This window comes from Neolamprologus brichardi, chromosome 16, assembly GCF_056152115.1.
Source record: "Neolamprologus brichardi isolate AB-2024 chromosome 16, ASM5615211v1, whole genome shotgun sequence".
Lineage (NCBI taxonomy): Eukaryota > Metazoa > Chordata > Actinopteri > Cichliformes > Cichlidae > Neolamprologus > Neolamprologus brichardi.
The window spans coordinates 23,782,832-23,802,348 of NC_142119.1; the positions used below are offsets into that span (position 1 = coordinate 23,782,832).

General features: G+C 40.4%; 1 protein-coding gene across 7 annotated transcripts in view; it reads left to right on the forward strand.

Moving 5' to 3' along the window:
• zmp:0000001200 (dedicator of cytokinesis protein 9) overlaps nt 1-19,517 on the forward strand; it is a 71,357-nt gene that overhangs the window by 25,674 nt on the left and 26,166 nt on the right. For 6 of the 7 annotated variants that reach the window (XM_087829623.1, XM_087829618.1, XM_087829620.1 and 3 more), the window contains exons 2-7: nt 4,709-4,825; nt 11,117-11,206; nt 13,267-13,349; nt 14,227-14,296; nt 17,456-17,551; nt 17,944-18,078. In XM_087829623.1, the coding sequence (XP_087685749.1) occupies nt 4,709-4,825; nt 11,117-11,206; nt 13,267-13,349; nt 14,227-14,296; nt 17,456-17,551; nt 17,944-18,078 (591 nt within the window). Of the gene's footprint in view, nt 1-1,128; nt 1,396-4,708; nt 4,826-11,116; nt 11,207-13,266; nt 13,350-14,226; nt 14,297-17,455; nt 17,552-17,943; nt 18,079-19,517 lie in introns of those variants that run through there. The other variant, XM_087829622.1, reaches the window with a different exon arrangement.

Genomic DNA, 19,517 nt, shown 5'->3' on the forward strand with positions numbered 1-19,517 from the left:
TTTTTAGGCAATAGAAAAATGGCATTTCAGCAGTGTTTAGGCTTATACCACTATTTTTGCTTAAAATGTTTAATTTATTGATTTTTATTTATTTGTTCTTAATAAATTCTCTCAGTTTGTGTTAATATGAAAAAGATATTAACACCTCTTCACCCATTTTCACCAGCCATCATTTCAGCTACCTGTGGAAAGCTGATTGCACTATGCCTTAAATGGGCATGGTGCAATCAGCTTTCTTTAATTTCATAAGGATAAGTTATAGCAATAAACTTGCCTGTTTAATATCCTGTTATTGATTTAGATCGAATTACCTACACAAGTGTGTCCCATGTAACCCTTTGAAGGAAGCAGCTGCTCTCTCTCTTTCTCTTTAAACTGAGGCGCAGGCGTGAAACCATAACATCCACTCCTGCGGTGGCCCACCAGAGGAATCTGTAGGTGGAGCCCACTCCTGGGTGGGTTGAGAGGGGCTGCTTCATGCTGGAATCCCCCTTAAGCAGTTGCATCAACAAGCAGGGAGACAGAAGCTGGACCTAATCTGTCATCTGTGGTTATAGCTACTGTCTCAGCTGTAGTCATGTACTGGAGCAGGAGGGGGGAAGAGCATTTATGTGACTAATAACTCTGTCATATTGGCTGATACAGCTGATTCATGTCCTGCTCAGTCTTACGTCTTCAAAAAGGTGGCAAAGACTTGTAAATGTTGCTTCTGGAGTCCTGCTACAATCCTAAGGGTTTGGGTTCAGCCTGGAAACTCATCTTTTCAACCTTTCAAAAGAAAACTTGATCATGCTTATTATTAATGTGCCACTAAAGTGCCTCATTGTTGTGTCACTCTGGGCTTCTCTTTTTTTTTTCTTTTTTTTTTTTTGATGAATTTGAACCCAGCTCTTATTTCAGCTGTCCCACATAAGGCGTGGATTGTGCCTGACCACACTGTAATTCTCGAGGAATGTGTATCTTTTCTTTTCTTAACCCTTTGTTGCTGTGCAGGTGGATAGTGTGGGGTCATATAGCTTCATTGTATGTGTGTGTGTGTGTGGGTGAGAGGGTGTTTAACTCCCCCAGGCTGCACAGCTGGGTGTAGGAGGGGCCATCTCCTCAGCCTGGGTGTGAGTCCACTGCTTTCAGTCAGAGCAGCCGTAGCTTGGAGTGAGCTAGGGACTGAAAAGGGAGATATACAAACTTTTTCCAGTACAAAGATTTTTCTCTACCTGATATGCTGGCTTGCGACTTCTCTTTGGGATCTGGCTTGGAAATATCTTACCACAAGTGTTGACAATGCAAGGAAGGGCTAGTAAAACTCCAAAAAAGGAGCTGGTCATTGAGAGTCCACAGCAGTACAAGAGGTTGGTTGCAGCTGAGCCTGAGGTAGATCCAGTGCCACAGGTGGTGGTAAGTCATTCAAGTAATTCACATAGAGATGTACGACTTTTTGGTTTACATTTTAAAAAAAAAAAGTAAATGTAAAAAAAAAAATCAGTACTGACGTCTCAAATTTGCTCTGATCCTCGAGAAAGTAAGTGGTGTAAAGGTTAACCTCAGCCATAAAGTGCCAAAAGCAGGTGTCATGTGAGCATTTGTGCTGGTTCACTCTCTCGCCTCCTTTCATAGAAACAGTGCTGCCAGCTCACATTTCAAATTTGCAGTGTTAGCACCAGCACGGGGGAAGGTTGAACTTTATTAGCACTTTACTACCTGGGCGAATACATCGCAGGTCCCTCGACTTTATTCTCAAAGATTGCTTTGGCTCGTAAAATGTTTTATTTGGCGCAAAAGTCAGCCACCGTGACAGTGATCATTTCCTGCCCTTTAACGAAGGTGTCCAGTGGTCAGGCCCTCTGGAAAGTCAACCAAACAGTCAGTGACAAGATTGAGAGGCACTACGCAGCACCATTGTTTCAGGCTGCGTGAGGGTGCAGTGATGTGGAGGAGTGGGAGATGCAGATAAACAGCTGCCCGATCGCTGTAGAGAGGGAGTGGAAGGGATGGCTTCATGGGCGTCTACTTTCTGTTCTTACAGGGTTGGCTCGCCTGTTTGCTGACTTGAGTTTACAGCTGTGGAATATATAGTCTGCACGTTTCTGCTTGGGTGTGTAGACAACCAAGAAATATAACTGGAGCTTCAGTATTTTCTGATTGACAGTGAAACGTTACCGTTAGTCTTGAAGGCATTTGTTCAACAGGTGATTTCAAATACCTTCTTAAAGGACTAATTTGACAATAAGACAGTGTGAATCTGGGGCTATGTATCGACTCTGGTCAGCACTGTGGGTTGAGAGAATGACAGAGCTCAGTCAACCACACAGTGCTGAGTGCACTGTGTGGTTGACCACTTTGGGTCACTGACAAAGCAATGTGGAGGCACCCAGAGGAGAATCAGCAGCACTTGAGTGGGTTCAGATATCCATTACTGGTGAGAAAAGGGGCACCATCACTAAAACGGGGTCAAATTTTTCAGCACATACTTTATTTAAATGTAGTTACTACCACATCTTTACTAGCTTGGTTTTGACCATACAGCAGAGGCTTCATTAGGTTATTTCTAGTATATATTTGGTTTGTTTATGGCATCTTTCAGCCTCAGATTGCTCACTTGTTCACTTTTTCTGTACTAGCTTAAACCCTCCATTCCTAAAGTCTCAAACTTATGGCAGAACTTCCCTGACAAACAGTCCTGGTGTGGTGATGACATCACTGTGATAGGAGTGGCACATGGAAATTGAAAAATGTTTTTCCACAGCTTGCTTAAGGTACAGCCAGCATTTCAGTTGGGTTGAGGTCTAGACTTTGACTGCAACACCTTGATTTTATTTTCTTGGCATTGTGTTAACACATCGAAATGGTTCAAATCAACAAACTGCCAAAACGTCTGCTTTTATAGAGGTGCTCTCACTTGCTGACAATGGAGTGCATTTGAGCAGCAGGACCTGGCTGCTACTGACCTTGTTATTTCATGTTGAAGCACTAAGGGTATCTTTAGTTTGTCACAAGGTTTTGCTTTATTTAGCAAAAAACAAAAACAAAGACTAACATGGTGACATGGTAAAACCTCAGACTTGAAAGAGGGTGTACTTTTTTTTTCTTTTTTCTTTTTTACCATGATCACACTGTTAAAATTGGATTTACTTCTGGAGGCTCTCAGATTGTTTGCGGAGATATGGAGATTTTAGGCGTCGGATTAAGTAAGACATACACGTATTTATCTTATCTTTCCATAAATTCTTTCCTGGCTTACATCTAGAAATCTCTTCATCCATCAGTTTTTTTCTCTTCTCAGGGGAGCGCAGTTTGTTGAAGTTCAACTGCAGATAATTGTATATTTGTGTTTAAATAAAACGTGAAGAAGAAGTTGTCTGGTATGTCACAACCTGCTTCAGCTGACAGACATGGTGGCACCATCTCTGCTCTCCTATTCCCTCCCTGTCCTTGAAACTGATACAAGGTCCTGCCCCCTCTGTCCTCGCTCTACTCTGTTATTAACAAAGGTTACTACACAGCAGCATAGATTCAGGCAGGTCTACATGCATGACTCCCCCGTCTGAGATCATGCTAACATTATCAGTCCCAGATGTAGGAGGAATGAGTGAGCAGTGCTGTCGCTCAGTCCTGAAGTCTGCTGATCTGTCACTGCTTGTTTTTCACTTAGATTTATCCTCCCATCCCAACAGATAAAAGCGCTGACAGCTTGCGTTCTGTCCGGTGGCCATTGAATCCTCCTGCGACTTATAGGCTTTCTCCTTGGGGGTGTAAAGTGGGTCAGCACTCTAACCTGCTTCAGCAGGAACTATGACAATAAACCAAAAAATCTGCTCTTTAAAACTAACTACAAAACAAAACATTAGTAGACTGATTTCTAGTTAAAGACCCTCATTGCTTTATGTCGTATTCAAAAATTACAATGTCCTGTATGTTGTCCAGATGGAGTGTAGTATGATGTGTGCCATCGTAAAGAGTTGAGCTCATTGAGACCCTCCTTATCCTTGAAGCAGATGCACTTTCTCTGGGCAGATGGAGCCCTGATTGACTTGTCACTGTGCATCTAACAGAAAACATGTTCTATTGTGCCCTGTCACATGGCTGGATAAATCCAAGTCTGTTGACTGTGATCTCTTCTCCTGCACATGCTTATTTAAAGTGCATTCCTGTTAGTTATGGTTTACCAGCTTTGTTTTTGATTTTGTTGCTTATTCATCAAGATCCCCCACTATGTAAGTGTAAGCATCATCACATAGGTTAACCACACACCAAACTGCCTTTGTTTGAAAGTCTTTTCTTTGCTCGCACCGAATGCACTTGTGCATGCACGTCTTTTTTTTTTTTTTAAATATTCTGTGCTAAAAATGGGCAGTTTTTATTCAGAAGTTTGCTCCTATATCTGATCTCTACATCTCTACAAACGCAATAATAAATTGATATGTCCTTTGAAACCAATTTATGCCTGTCGTCAAGTTTCATTTAGTTGATGAGAAAGTGATGAAGGTCTGAAAACTGAAAGGAGCTAATGGGTTTTTACTCTCCAATGCTGAGAGGTTGGCATGCCAACAGTAATCTTATTATGCCTGATTGTTTGCATATTGTTACTCGTTTCCTTGATCTCTCTTCTGAATCCATCTAATAACGTCACAGATAGCTTCTCCTGTGCCTTCATGTTACTTGCTTTAGTTTTGTAGTTTGATCCACAACTGTGTGTTTATGTGTTTTGTAGGTAAAACCAAAGGTGATCGAGCCGCTCGATTATGAAAATGTGCTGGTGCAGAGGAAGACGCAGATCCTTAGCGATGTCCTCAGAGACATGCTGCAGTTCCCCCTTGAGGATTTTGAGGTGAGTGTCTAAACTTTTCATGCACGTTTTTCAGCAGACTCGCCATCTATGTTTGCAGAAGTATAGATGGTGAGTCTTACTGTAGTAAATGTGGCTCTGAGGTTAAATTGCTGAGGAGCAGCTATGAAGCTATGGAAAAATGTTCCATAGCAAATGGTGGTGTAGATCTTTAGTGCTCTGGTTTCCGTTGTTGCTATACACTTCTGGTGCAAAGTCAGGCAGACAGGAGTTAAACTGTCCTCCTGTGTATTGCTGCTAAACACACAAGCTCGTTACATTTACTGGTATCTATACAATATTAATATTTACTCGTCCACTCGCGTGTTTTCTTTTTCATGTTTGTTTGAAGTGGTTTTTCCTTCGGCCCAGGCGCGGCCACTATTGTGATGATGGGTGTAGCCACTGACAAAGGCTTTCCTTTTGTTTATATCTCCTCTGCTGCAGCAAGAGATGGGTCAGGGGCCATCTGTTTAATTGGCTCATTCTGTGTCCCATGTTGTGACAGAGTAAGTGTTATCTCCAGCCACACCGTGCAGGATGTGCGTCCCTCACACTTTCCACGCTGCGGCTGGAAAATCTAAAATGGAGATCTGGCCCAGAGCTGGTACTTCAGGAAATGAGACTTCTTTGAAGGATGTTAGTATATCCTCAGATCTAACCCTACCACTTTGTCTCACATTTCTGTCAAAGCTTTATAGAGTCTGGGCCTTTAATATAACTCCACTCCAGTAAGGGAAGTCTTTTTTTGGGTTTGTCTAATAACTTTAACATCTTTTGTCTGAATTCCCAAATTGGTTGAAGAATACAGTTACAGAGTTGTAAATGGTATGTGTATTCCTCAGGATGTACGGGTCATTCAGATTGCTCTGATCCAAAGAGTTACAGTCAGAAATCTATTTGTGTCAACATCCTCTCCTGTAACGGGAACTGCAAAGTACAAGTTTCACCTGGAAAATTTTGGAATGTTTTGGCATTACATCAGGAATTGGCTCTAATTTGATGCTAGTGGAGTTGGTCCTTTATTATCAACACTATACCACCGAATTGATGCAGTGAGAATAAAAGACAAACATGCTATTTCATGTGTTTCGGATATCAGTACACACCTATGCTACAGTATTACTGGGTCTGTTCATGCTGTTGGCAAACTGATATAGTTAATCACACTGAGGAAAGTAAAGAAAAAAATATGGTAGTTCTTGTTTATATGAATAAATATAAGATTTATACCATCCATTGTCCAAATCCCTTTAAGAGTATAAAAACTGGGGCATTTTTGTGGGTCTTCTTCACTGTGAATGTCATTTTAGTCTGTTGTTAGGTGGTTGCCAGATAACGGGCCACACAATAACCTGGGATTGTTGTGCAGGGACACATCAGTGATATAAACTCAGTTTTGTTCCATTTCAGTTTTATCTCAGTCCCAGTTTGTCTTGTGGCCCACTGGGAAAATGAATCCCCCCTGGCGACATATAATAACAAAGTTTCTGTCTCCTCAGCCAGTGACGGCAGAGGGCCGCCCCTCCCTGAGCCTGGTTCTGCCGGAGGTTTCTTCCTGTTAAAAGAGAGTTCTTCCTTCCCACTGTTGCCAAAGTGCTTGCTCATAGGGGGTCATACGATTGTTGGGTTTTTCTATGTATGCATTATTGTTGGATCTACCTTACATTATAAAGCGCCTTGAGGTAACTGTTGCTGTGATTTGGCGCTGTTTAAATTGAATTGAATGTGGATATGAATTAGGTAGTACTGTAATGTAATGAAAATTATACAACACTTTTCTAAGTTGTTATTTGTGCATAAATGGTAAAAATGGCCCATTTTAGTTCGAGATACTAGGATTGCAGTTTAATTGGCCGGTACCTTGCTTTTTTGTTTGTTTGTTTGTTTAGCAGATAAGAGGACATCATCCCTTTTTTTCTTTTTCACTTGTCTCCGTACTTTTCCGTAACTGCTTTGGTCCTTTGCTGATACCGAGGCTGCTGATTTGTGGCTGGCTCTGAACACTGTAGAGTTTTAGATTTGTCCACTTTTCTTTGTTTGGATTCCTTTTAATATCCACGTTCAGTTGGGTTAAGTGTTGTTAATTCGACAGGGTTTGTTGTCCAGACATTCTAATGTCCATTCAACCACTGTTTACTTTGGTGAACTTTGTGCTTCAAATCACAGTGAAATCTTTCCAAGCTAGTGACATATTAGTGGAAGAAATGTGTTTGCATTTGGCTGTGAATGTGAGCGTGACTATTCGCCTGCATTGCTGTCCACGTGTTGTATGAAACGGACCGGCTCATGACACTCAAAGTCTGTAAACGTCAAGTAGATGGTTGCTAGGCAACATGTTAATTCATAATATCCATAATAAATAAAAACTAATTGGCAGAGGTGTAGTAGGTATACTGTGTACCAAGTTTGAGTGCTGAACTCCTGGTCACTTAGGAGTTTCCTGACAGTTAGATGGAGATTTTCTCTGCTCCACCAAATCTTAATCGAATCATGAGTCCTTACCTAAGACCTAGGCGAAGTCACAAAATTTGAGGGCAAAATGTTTGATGCCCAGCTCTCTTTGCCACCTTCACTGTGAAACATAAGCCTCCCATAGTCAGTTTGTAGTGCATCTATAAATCGCTTCAGCCTTTAATAGCTCTTTCTTCCTTCAGATGTTGGTGCAAAATGCCCCAAATGACTGTGACATTTCAAGTCATTAGCATAATGAGTACGGCTTTTTAACACCAATACATGCTCAGAATTATTTTTATTTTTAATGTATTTTTTGTCAAAGCAAGGATGCATTCTCTGTAAATGATGTGTAATTGCCAACTGCAGGGATCCTAAAGGCTTCTTTACTGAGCTTTGTGGTGAAATTCAGTCTTTATGACTAGCATGTTTTATTTTGATGTATTTCTTTTTTTTAAGCAAGATTGCAAATATAGGATGATTAATGGTATTTTAGTGATGGCTTCATAGTGTTTTGTGTGATGTAATGAATGCCCTGCTTAACATGACTGCTTAAATGAAGAGTGAACTGGAAATACATCAGAATAACAGATTTTTATTTTTAGGTGATGATCCAGTGGTTGGTTGATGGTTACATCATCATGCTGTCATAAACTTCTTACTAATCACTATTATAATAGTTATAAGTCATTGGCTAAAGATTTAGTTATGACCCAACCTGTGGATTTGGAGAATCATTGCAACCATATATGAACACTTTTAGAAATAATCTGTTTTTTCAAATGCTCAAACAGAACTTGATTTAAGTTACATGGGTTGATCTTCGCATGTGAGATCAGCCTTCCCACAAACCTGCCAAAGTTGCTGTTTGGATGTTAATGGGGACTTGGGTCTATCTGGGGAAAATAACCTTTAAATAATTCCTTGTCACTGGTGTGTAGAGCCACAGTTTTAATGATTCGAATATAAAAGAAAGCAGCAGGTCTGCTTGGTGTTTCTAACTTTGGAATTGACTCTGGATAGAGAAGCAGTTGTTACGGTTTGTAAGGCCTGGCAGCTGGGTGCTTGGTGACGGCATGACAGCCTTGACTCTGACTTCTCATGCATATCCACGTATAGCCTGCTGCTATGAGCATAACATGCCAGCTTCACACACAAACAGTACGTTGTCAGGGGCTGACAGGTGATTCTGACTGAGGGGGGGTTAAAAAAAAACACGGGAGGCTCAGTGACTGATCTTAACATCTGTTTCTGCCTGTTCGGACTCTTGTTCAGGCAAGGTTGTAATCAGCTTTCAGTGTTTTGGGGGAGTTGTGTCAGTGTATGACCAGTGAGTGTTATGTAAAAATCTCAGTCTGCGTAAAGACACTTCTAAGTATACAGGTCATGAGTCGAGGCAGAAAGAACTCCTCTATCTCTGAGTTATTTTTGTATAAATCCAGTTTTTTTTCTGTTTCCCGGTATTGGTAACCTCTATCAAGTCTCTACCTTATCTTATTCCCTCTGGCTCATCAAAAGTCATGAGCTGTTCTTCTGGTAGGCGATGTTTATATCAGCTCCATCTGCTTTTGATCAAGATACTGCTGGCAAAGTGGAGGGAGGGTTGGGTTGGTCTCTCTGTGTGAGGTTCCTGGAGAAATTTGTCCAAGATTAGCAGAATAGGAGTCTTCCTTTCTCCTCAATTTGATATATGCATGTTGTCTAAGGCCCCCCCTTCACTGTGAAATCTGCAGATCAGAGCATTGTTCTTGTTTCTTTACTTTGCCGTGTTCCTAAGGTTATGGTAACACCAGTGTTCGATATGATATTCTCTGTCAACCATTCCACGGAATGAACAGTATCTGAGTGGAGGAATTTGCAGCCAAATTCCTCATTTCTGTGGAGGAATTTGGCTACAGGTTGCATTTGTTCCTAAATGTATCTAATGAACATCATGTTGTACTGAAGGAGACTTTAAACAGAATGAAAGTCCAGTGAGAGGTAGGGCCTTCTTTCCCATGGGCCGGTATAAAATCCAAGTAAAGTGAGCAACAAGGAGGTTTGGCTACCACTGGCCATTAGAAAAGATTCAGGTTTAAGGCTTTGCTGGACTGGTGTCACTTTTCAGACTTGCTGTCCATCAATCATTATACGCAGTCTATACCAAATATTTGCACAACTAATGACATAACTGTCAGCATTGGCATAATTTAGTATTTACTACTAGTGAGTGTTAGTTAAGGACAGTTCATCAGCTTGCTAAGTAAATATTTTACCTGGCGTACATGAAGGCAAGCTCATATTTGCACAAGCACTGCTTTGCTTGTTTTTCAGTCTGTCGGAGCTGTTGGGAAGTGGTCAAGTTCTTGTCTCCAGCTCAGCTTGGATAAAGAAGATTGATAGTTTAGATAAAATATTGATGGGGTCTTATTGAACTTGTCCATCTCCCATAACAATTTGGGGAATTTTAAACCAGAGGATCTGACAATTCTCTGTGGCAACTTGTAGTCCAATTAAATGCTTCTTTTTGCCCACTTCCTGGTTGCCTCTTGCGTCCATGCCTGTTTATTTCTGCTGCTTTCAGTGCAAAGATCATTATCTCCCCTGCAGGAAACATGGGTAGCAGACAGGAAAAGGGAGACTTAAGGTTCACAATTAAGAGCTGGGGAATTTGTTGACATTAACACAGTAAGGACTGGCTCTAACACCACATGCAAGTTTATAGAGGGCAACAGGGGAGGCAAAGACAGCAGTATTTGTCTTGGGGTCATTCCAGATAAAAAAACAAGCTTTTGTGAAACAACTTATTTTATCCCGTAACTGCGAAACACCACATTTGACTGATTATCACATTGTGTAGCTTCATTTTAATGAAATCAGATGAATCTGATTTCAGATCTTTGAGGTGCATATTCTTTGAAGGCCATAAAGCTACTAAAAAGAAATCATACAGTATCTTGACGCATTCTCAATCATCCAGGAAAGTAAATCTCAGAAAGTTGATTCTGTTCAACTGGACGTAGCGTCGTCCGCTATGTCCAGATGAACAGAATCAACCTTTGGAGAAATCATACAGTAAACCAACGTGAATACTGTATACCCAGGACTCCAGCTTGAGATTCTTATAACAACTGGGAAACTCATTTTTGGAAACCTCAGTCATATCCAACACTGCTTGCTCCAAAGCAGGTTTTTTTCCTGGCTCAGAGTGAGCTTTTGTGGATTAAATCCACCGATGCTTCGCAACAGCCAAAAATAAAAAGAATGCTTTTTCTAATCAGTGTGAATTAATGTAAAGTTACATAGTTGTTACACACAATAGTCAATTGACTACTTTATTACATCTCCACAGGTTATTAAAATAATTTTTACATCTCTGCCAAGAATCTAGTGACATGAAAGTCACAGTAATCAACATGTTGGCGCTGTCGTTTTGAGCGTTTTGGCATGCTGATGTTTGTCGAGCACTAGAATTTGCATCCTTAGTGATCGATAAAAGCGGCTGTGTTGGTCTTGCTTAAATAAAATTAAAAGGCTTTTTACTTTAATTACACTACAGGGTCTTGATTATTTTTGCTACTGTGTTGCCTGTCTGCAGAGTCAACCTGTTGGTCATTAGCGAAAGGCTTAAACACATCCATCAGTAGGCCTAAAAGTCAGATGATGTGGGCAGGCATCCCACTGTGTCTCTGACTTACTTGCACACTTTGAACCCCAGATAACCCGTGGTCATTTCACAAGACCATTTCAAGTGAAAGCACACTTTTTTTTTCAGTTTCAGTTTTGGTCATCCTTTGTGGTCTGCTGTAATCTCACAGTTACCTTTCTTCTGACGATTTAAACATTGCTTTGTTTTCGCAGATTTCAACTTTGAGGAGACAAGGGAGAACCCTGTACCCCACAGTGCCTGAAAATGCAGAGAGGGAGGCCCAGAGTCTGTTCGTCCAAGAGGTGGGCTGATTTTTAAGATATTTTTTGAAGGACTTTCACTCACAGAGAGCCTTCAGGAAGACACAGTGAAATAATTGAATCCAAATATTGGAAATAATTGGGGGTAATAATCCCAAAAAACTGAACCACTGACAACATTTAATAGTGGAATAGACTCTAAGACCAAGTAGAGCCAATTAAATCATCTTACATGATAATACATGAAATCTCTTTCTGTTTCCATCCAAACTCTTACACAATCAAAAGTTGAGCAACCAAAATTGGCACACAGGGACATCTCAGGCCCCTGAAGGTTCTTATTTATATCAGACATTATGACATCATTATGTTACCTAGCAACCACCTGAAAAAAGACTAAAATGACCCGTTTATATCCACAAAACTTGAATTATGTCTCACATGTTATGATAACAGATTATGAAGCTTTGCAACCATTAACAAACAGACTAAAAACAGTACTGTACCATGGATATATGCTAGTATATTATATTGAGAGAGATTCCTTTCATGCCTGTTGACAGTAATGGTCCAAAAGGCATGTAAAGCACACCAAAGTTCATTTGCAAAACAAATGTTTCTATTATGCACAAAGTAAGTAAGTACACTTAATATGATTGTATATGTATCTTTTTCATGATAGACGTTTGAAAACGGCGTCAGCGCTTCAGGCTAGTAAGAACTTGGTCAATTATATCAGTCATAAACCACAGAGCTATGCTACAGTAATGCTAATTTGGCTCATTACCAAATATATTACCTAATATTATCAGTTATGAATGTTGCAAGTCATAGCGCATCAGGAAGTCATCAAGGAGCCTCGTTATAGATCTTCATTGGAAGCATCGGGACTATTTGTGCCCTTTTTTCTCAGTAAAATCTATTTATGGTACAATACACTGAAATTAAGTTCGACTAATTTGATAATTTATCAAGCTTCTGCTTATTTCCTATCATTAGTTATTACCGTCAGTGCTGAACCTTGATCATGTCTTGCTGTTGAGTGGTCCAGCCTGGTTTTGGTCAGCTGTGGCATCTTGAAAGTCCAAAAGGGCAAAAAGCAAATAAAATCACAGGAAGTTTACCAGATGTGACATTTTATTGATGTAGTGCAGGATTAATTAAAAATATACTTATCAGTAACTCACGGTTGGTGCTGATTAAAACAATGAATCATAATCATCCAGCTCTAGCAGAGCTTTTTAAGCCACACATCAGCTGAAAACCGACAGTTCTCCCTCCGGGTCAAAGGTCAGCATTTAGAGCGCCTTGTCTGAAGTCAAGATACTGACACCTGGTTAAGCGCTGTGTGACATCACCAGGACAGCTGTGGAGATTAGCCCAGTGAGAGCCTCTCTGTTTCCGATTCGCCTCCTGATCAGGTTGCATTTCATCTCCCTGCAGGAGCAGTTCTTGTAAATGGCGTGAGTTTCTGTAGAACAGATACCAGGGAGCTGCACTTATGACTGACTCTAACAATGAACAGATGTTTTCTTTCCAAGGAAAGGAGGACAGCGAAACACTCCCAATTTGTGTTGGTGGACGTTGGATTGTGGCAGAGTCACCGTGCATACACTCCTCCTTTTTTATCTCAAGGAGAAGCTTTAATGGTTGAAAATATTAAATATTGTCCTAATGTGTATGCTAGTGAGTTGTTTACGGGAACTTATAAAAGACTTAAGGATTTGAAAAGAAGTCACTGTCAAACATCTTTGTGAAGCATCTATTTGTCACTAAGCTACTAAAACCGTGCAGCACTGAACTAAGTAAGAGCAGGGCTTTCTAAATCTGTTAACCATCTCACCAGCAATTCTGATTACACGGACTCGCATCCTAAGCCTCAAATTCTCATCAGATGGTTCGACAGTTTCTTCAGCTTTATCAAAGTGATGATCCTAGTGGTATATTAGCTTCATGTAGCATGTTGAGATGAGAAAATGGAAACACATTTAGAGGTGACTGAATGATACGCAGTTCCAGCCTTCACATAGCCCTCAATTGCTACCTCACTGTGTCATTGCAGTGCTACAGTGGTCTGTAATTAATTTCTGTTGTCTCCTCAGTGCATTAAGACCTACAAGTCAGACTGGCATGTGGTCAACTACAAGTATGAGGACTATTCAGGGGACTTCCGACAGCTTCCAAAGTAAGTCTATAGTTAAAAAATCCTCGACTCAGCACTACAGTGTAGTTATAGAGGTGCCGTCACATTGTTATGAGGGGTTAATAAGAACTGCTATGCTATACAGCCGTTTTAAAGCTAAATCCTGCAGTCACACAGTTTTGGTTTTTTTTTAGCCCGATCACACACGCAAGCTGTCGCCTATTCAGTTTTCTGTGTCGGACAAGTTGCATGACTCAATTAGAAGGAAACACAGCATACAAATAACTGTTGCACACATTTAAAAGACTGTTTCCTTTTCCTAGTGCATTAAGCAATTTCTGAACGCAACCAGTGTGGAAACCACCCTCATTGTTTAGAGATTGTGTCATCACCTCCAGCTTCTCCCGTAAAGAATCCTTATTTTATAACCAGCGTGTTAGAAAATGAGCTGACAGTGACCTTGTTGGTACAACTGCTGCCAAATGTTCTGTCACTTTACTGAATCTGGGGAAGTTGAAACAATGCATCGTGACGTCGGTCGCCAGTTTAAAAAATTAACAGTATTTTTAGATGGTGATTCTCACCTTTTGGCACCTGCTCATTTTCCAGCAAGCTGTGTGTGCGTTGTGTTTCCACGAGGAGCCGAAAAGTCGTTTGTGCTCCTCTTGAGAAAGCCTCAAAATGTAAAATGACTTATTATAAAAAATAGGGAAGAAAAAAATTAGAATGATCTCACCAAACCGCTTCAGTCACACATGCTGGATAGATTAGCAAAGCCATGAAAGAGCCATCGTAAGCTGTCTATAGTGCTCTGTGTGCGTATGAAAAACCTGCAGTCTTTTGTTGTTGTGATGAATAGATTCACTTGACATATCTCCCCTTGAGCTATTATACTTACACTGTATTTGGGTTTTTCCAGTAAAGTGTCCAGGCCTGATAAATTGGCTGTCCATGTATTTGAAGTGGATGAAGATGTCGACAAAGATGAGGTGAGTTCTTTGTCAGAAGATATGGACGGTGTGAAGAAACACCCATTGCTTATTTTTAGTTTCTAGGGTGCCTAAAGTTTCACGTACTGTAACTTAGGGACACTTTCAAAGTGAAAAAAATCAAATGTGTATATTTGACCTCTCCCTGATTGTGCTTATTTAACCATCAAAAGACCAAAACAGCACTTAAAACTTAAAAATGTATAAATAATGCACAAACATTGTTATGAGGAGTTTTAGCCACTTTATTAGATACACCTGTTCAATTGCTCATTAATGCAGATATCTATTCAGCCAATCGTATGACATCACATGACCATTTAGGAATGTAAAGATGCTCCAAATGACTTGTTGAAGTTTAATCCAAGCTTTGGAATAAGAGCAGAAAGGTGACTTAAGTGACTTTGAAGGTGGCATAGTTGTTGGTACCAGACGGGCGGGTCTGAATATTTCAGAAAATGCTGATATGCTGGGATTTGATTTTTTTTTTAACAACAGTCTCTCGGGTTTAAAGAGAATGGTCAGAAAAAAGAAAATATTCAGTGTGCAGAAATTCTGTGGGTCACAGGAGAGTGGCCAGACTGATTTGAACTGATAAGAAGGAAAAAGAAACTCAAGTAGCCGTTCATCTAAACCAAGGTATGCAGAGGAGCATTTCTAAAAGCGCAACACACTGAAGGAGTACAGCTGCAGAAGACCACACGAGTCACCACTCCTGTCATCTACACACAGGAAACTGTTCACACTGGCTTAATCTTGTTGTTGCCGATAAGATGAGTCTCAGTTTCTGCTGCAACGTTTGGAAGGTGGGATCAGAATTTGAAACATGAAAGCGTGGATCCATTTTGCCACATATAACACGTAGTATCCATGTTCTGATGGCCGCTTCCAGCATGACACAAAGCTCAAATCTTCTCAAACTAGTTTCTTGAAGATGACAACGAGTTGACTGTATTCAAACGGCCTCCGCAGTCAAACGATCACAATCCAACAGAGCATCATGGATGTGCATCCAGTAACTCTGTGATGCTATCATGTAAACATGGACTAGTTCTCAGGGAACATTATTGAATCTATCCCATGAAGAATTAAGGCAACTCTGAAGGTAACAGAGGATCGAACCCAGTACTAGCAAGGTACCTTTAAAAAAAAAAAGGAAAAAATAAAATGTGTGTTTGATACCAAATTACATCCAGTGTGTCAATGTGCAGAACAGAGCTCCATTAATGTTTGTAATGCCACTAGTGAAAGTCTGAGTTTCTTGATTCCTCTTGATGACATGAACCTCACCATCAAAAATGTTGTGCACTGTTAAATTTCACTTATCCCCACTTACGCCTTTCATGTTTTTATTGTACGGCGATAAAAGGCATTTTTGTGTCTAATAGGTGAGTTAACAGTAATTACAGCGTTGCACGTGCACCATGTATTTTGTTTCACATTGAAATTTAAGGGCTCCAGTGCAACATTTGGACCTTTTTATCCTCTGCTAATTCATGTATGACAGAGTGGGTGTGCAGTCTTGTACAGATTAAACAAGTGCTTGTTGTCTTTGGAATGACTGGGAGGAATTCACAACAAGGAGGCTCATAAGTCACCTGACAGACACTCAGATTTGTTGGGAGTCTTCAAAGCCTTAAAGATAATGCGGAGCTGTTAGAGATACAATTGTTAAGGTCAAACCGCTCTATAGGATGTATGATGAAGACCCTGACCTGCCCTCATTGCACAATATGTCAAACTGTGCCTCCTATAGGCAAGAGAGTATAGGAGCTGAAATACAATACATGATCTTTAGAAAGATTTCTAGAACTCCCTTTTAAATAAAAGGAGCTTTGATTGAAAGAAGTGCAAGTCCCCAGAGAGTAAAATCTGGGAAAGGAGGATGGGAAAGACTTCAACACAATAGAAAGGCTCATCCTTCACGACCCGCACTACAGAATATTTTTAAATGGGGAATTTCCTCATGAGAGAAAAGGATATAAAGCCTTCCTGTAAATTTCCCGAAAGAAATCTTTGTGCCTGTTCTAACCGTACATTGAGACCACATTCAATATCAGCTGTGTAATGTGGTTTATCTGCACTTTGTCTGACTGTAGATTTTTAGTGTGGCCTTTTTGGGTTGGGATTTTTTTTTTTATCATGTCCTTGACAAAGTTTTCTCGGGCAAAGAGAGTTCTGAGATCCTAAACTCAGAGACTTTACTGCTTATTTGCAGACCTGCAAATGTTGTCTAGACACTGACTAGTGGAAATGGGACTCTGAACCTTTCCAGGTGCTTTTCAGCTCACTTCACAAACTTCCACACTGAAAATATTATAATTCCTGCTAACGCCCAATAAAGCAAATCCCTTTTGCCTTATTGGGCTGAGAGAAGAAGCCGGACTCGAATGATAACATCTTGAAAGCCCATTTGCTCTTCTCATTGTAGTCTTTCAAATTTGGAAAGTGTATCATGATATGCAAGGCTGATATAAACCTGGACCAAACTATAGAGTTTGACCGCCGTATCTCCTCTTTCATCATTATGCCCCTAATTAGTTTATTTTTACAGATCACGAGAGCGGTGATTGTGTGATCTCATACAAACCTCCGTGAACGTTTGAGATGAGTGGGCCCATGTGTCACAGATCTGCTATGAAAGCTGAGATATATTTATTTAGTTTAACAGTCATAGTTTGTTTTATGTTCTTCTGCCTTGGTTGTTTGGACTGAGAAAGTCCTACATAGTGCCGGGATCTGTGTCATCTCAGACCACAAGATCAAAGACTTTCTGCACAGCAAGACAGAGCTTTGGCAGGGTGGGGCAATTGGTGACATATTATTGTATGCCGCTTCACCGCAAAAATGTCCAAATAAAGTCACACGAACTTTTCTTTAGATAAAATCAGACATTGTTTTGAAATGTATACATGATATGTGTGTGTGTGTGTGCGCGTGTGCGTATGTTTGGAGCACTTTGTCTCCATGTTTATTTACTGCAGCTTGTTTCAACCACACACAAAAAAGAAAAGTGAAATGAATTAATTCCTGAATTGGCATATTTGTGCATATGCTATGAAAACGACTAGATTTTAAATCTATATGGCTGCTTAAGATGTATGCATTATCCTTCTGGTGTTATGTAATTGTCTGATCTTGTGTCCTTGTCTCCTGCAGGACACAGCCTCCTTAGGCTCCCAGAAAGGTGGAATCACTAAACAGGGCTGGCTGTATAAAGGAAACATGAACAGTGCTATCAGTGTCACCATGAGGGTAAGGTGGCAATAAAGACCACATTAATAGACTGTATGATTTTTTTTTTTTTCTTCAACCCAAGTAATCGATTTTGTGCAATTCTTAACATTTACTAGTTCCAGTTTTTCAAATGTTGGGGTCTGTTTCTTTTCTTTGTTTTATATCATGGCACCCAAAATGTTTTGAACCAAATGAGCAAAGCTTTTTTTCAGTTAAACGTGATCAAAGTTACATGACGCCATCTTTGTTGTTTATTTCACATTTAGGAAAGTTCTCCTCATTTTACTATTCCATGTTTTTTTTCCCCTTCATATGACCACTTGCTGTTCAGTTTAACCTGTTTTAGTTATCTTTTTGCAGGCTGTAAGACATACAAATAATTCTTATTTCCTGTCTTTCTTCTTTTTCAGTCATTCAAGAGGAGATATTTCCACTTGACTCAACTTGGAGATGGTTCTTATAACTTAAACTTCTACAAGGATGAGAAGATCTCCAAAGAGCCCAAAGGAACTATTTTCTTGGACTCCTGTATGGGTGTGATTCAGGTACATTAAGGCAGTGATTGCTAAACCTCATTGACCCAAGATGACCTGCATGCTTTGCCAAACGGGATATCCCTGTCTGCACATGTGGTACTGTGGCCCCTGGGGGAAAACGCAGTTTCCCCAGAATGAACCGGTATTATAACGATTTCCTCTTTCCAGTTGTTTTCTGTATAAATTTATTTCTCAGCATTCGGGATGAATCACTATCTGTAACAGGCGAAATTTGAACTGAAATTATTCTAACAGTGATGCGCTGCTGCTGAAAAGTGAGCCCGTGAGAGCTTCTCTTCTCCACTTCTATGAAACCTGAGCTCGCTCTACCCCAAGGTCGTGTTTTTCTGCTGACTGTCAGCTGTTGAAACAAGGTGAATGCTGAGGTCTCGGTTCTAAGCACTTTCCCCGAGCCTCACAATCAATGCCACGTGCTAACAGCTGAATGTAGGCCAACACTCACTGGATGCATTATCATCTATCTACAGCGTCAACAGATGGAAAGAACCTGTTTTTTACCTCTGAGGCACCCAGCTGGCTGGGTTACCTCAAGTGTAAGCTGAAGGGAGTCTGCAGGATATTTGAATGCTTCAAGATGTGTGTGGGTTATAGCGGCTGTGCCATTCCTCGGGTTTGCTGAACCTCCACGTCGCCCAGTTTTCAACCAAAGACCCCTGCTCGTATAATTGCAGCTCCTGGCTCAGTCCAGCAGCTATCACTGCCAGCTTTCTGAGCTCATTTTTAACAGAGAATCTCAGTAATTAAAAAGAAAAACCGTTTGAGGCTATTTTTTAAAAATCATTGTGTAACTAAAAACCTCAGCGACAAATCCAACACACTCAGTGTTGTTGATGTGGACTACTCCAAACTGGTCTCAAGAGTTGAGATATAATGGGACCAGATTATAAATCAGTGATAAAGAACATTTAATTTGATTCTTTTTCCTTATGTGTCTTACGGGAGTGATTTAAGTACTGCGGTTATTTTGTGGTCTTCTGTTCGCGAGTGTTAGCCAATCAGAAGAAAACTGGCTTAGGTGAGTGGAGACTTAAAGAGAGAGGAGCTAAAAGGGTGATTTTTTTTCCACACATTGGATGAACCGAGGGGCTTCAAGGCCAAGTATGACCAGAAATAATGACTACAATAGGTTCACTTGAATGAATATTAAAACTAAACTGCTTTTCCTTGTTTAATGATTTAAGCTGGCCCAGATGAAGTTGCTCCATGAGTATAACTGCAGTTTTTTTTTAACGCTGCAGCTTAGAGATGCTAGAGAGGCTTCAAGCTGAGCCTCAAGCTGGTCCTCCACTTTGTAAAGACGCCAAAATACAGTCAAACACACACTGCATTTGTCATATATCAACTGACCAGCACTCTCTTTGTAATAACAAACAGCTAAAAAATGTTAAGTGTTCTATGACTCAGTTTTCCAAAGGTTTTCCTTTCTC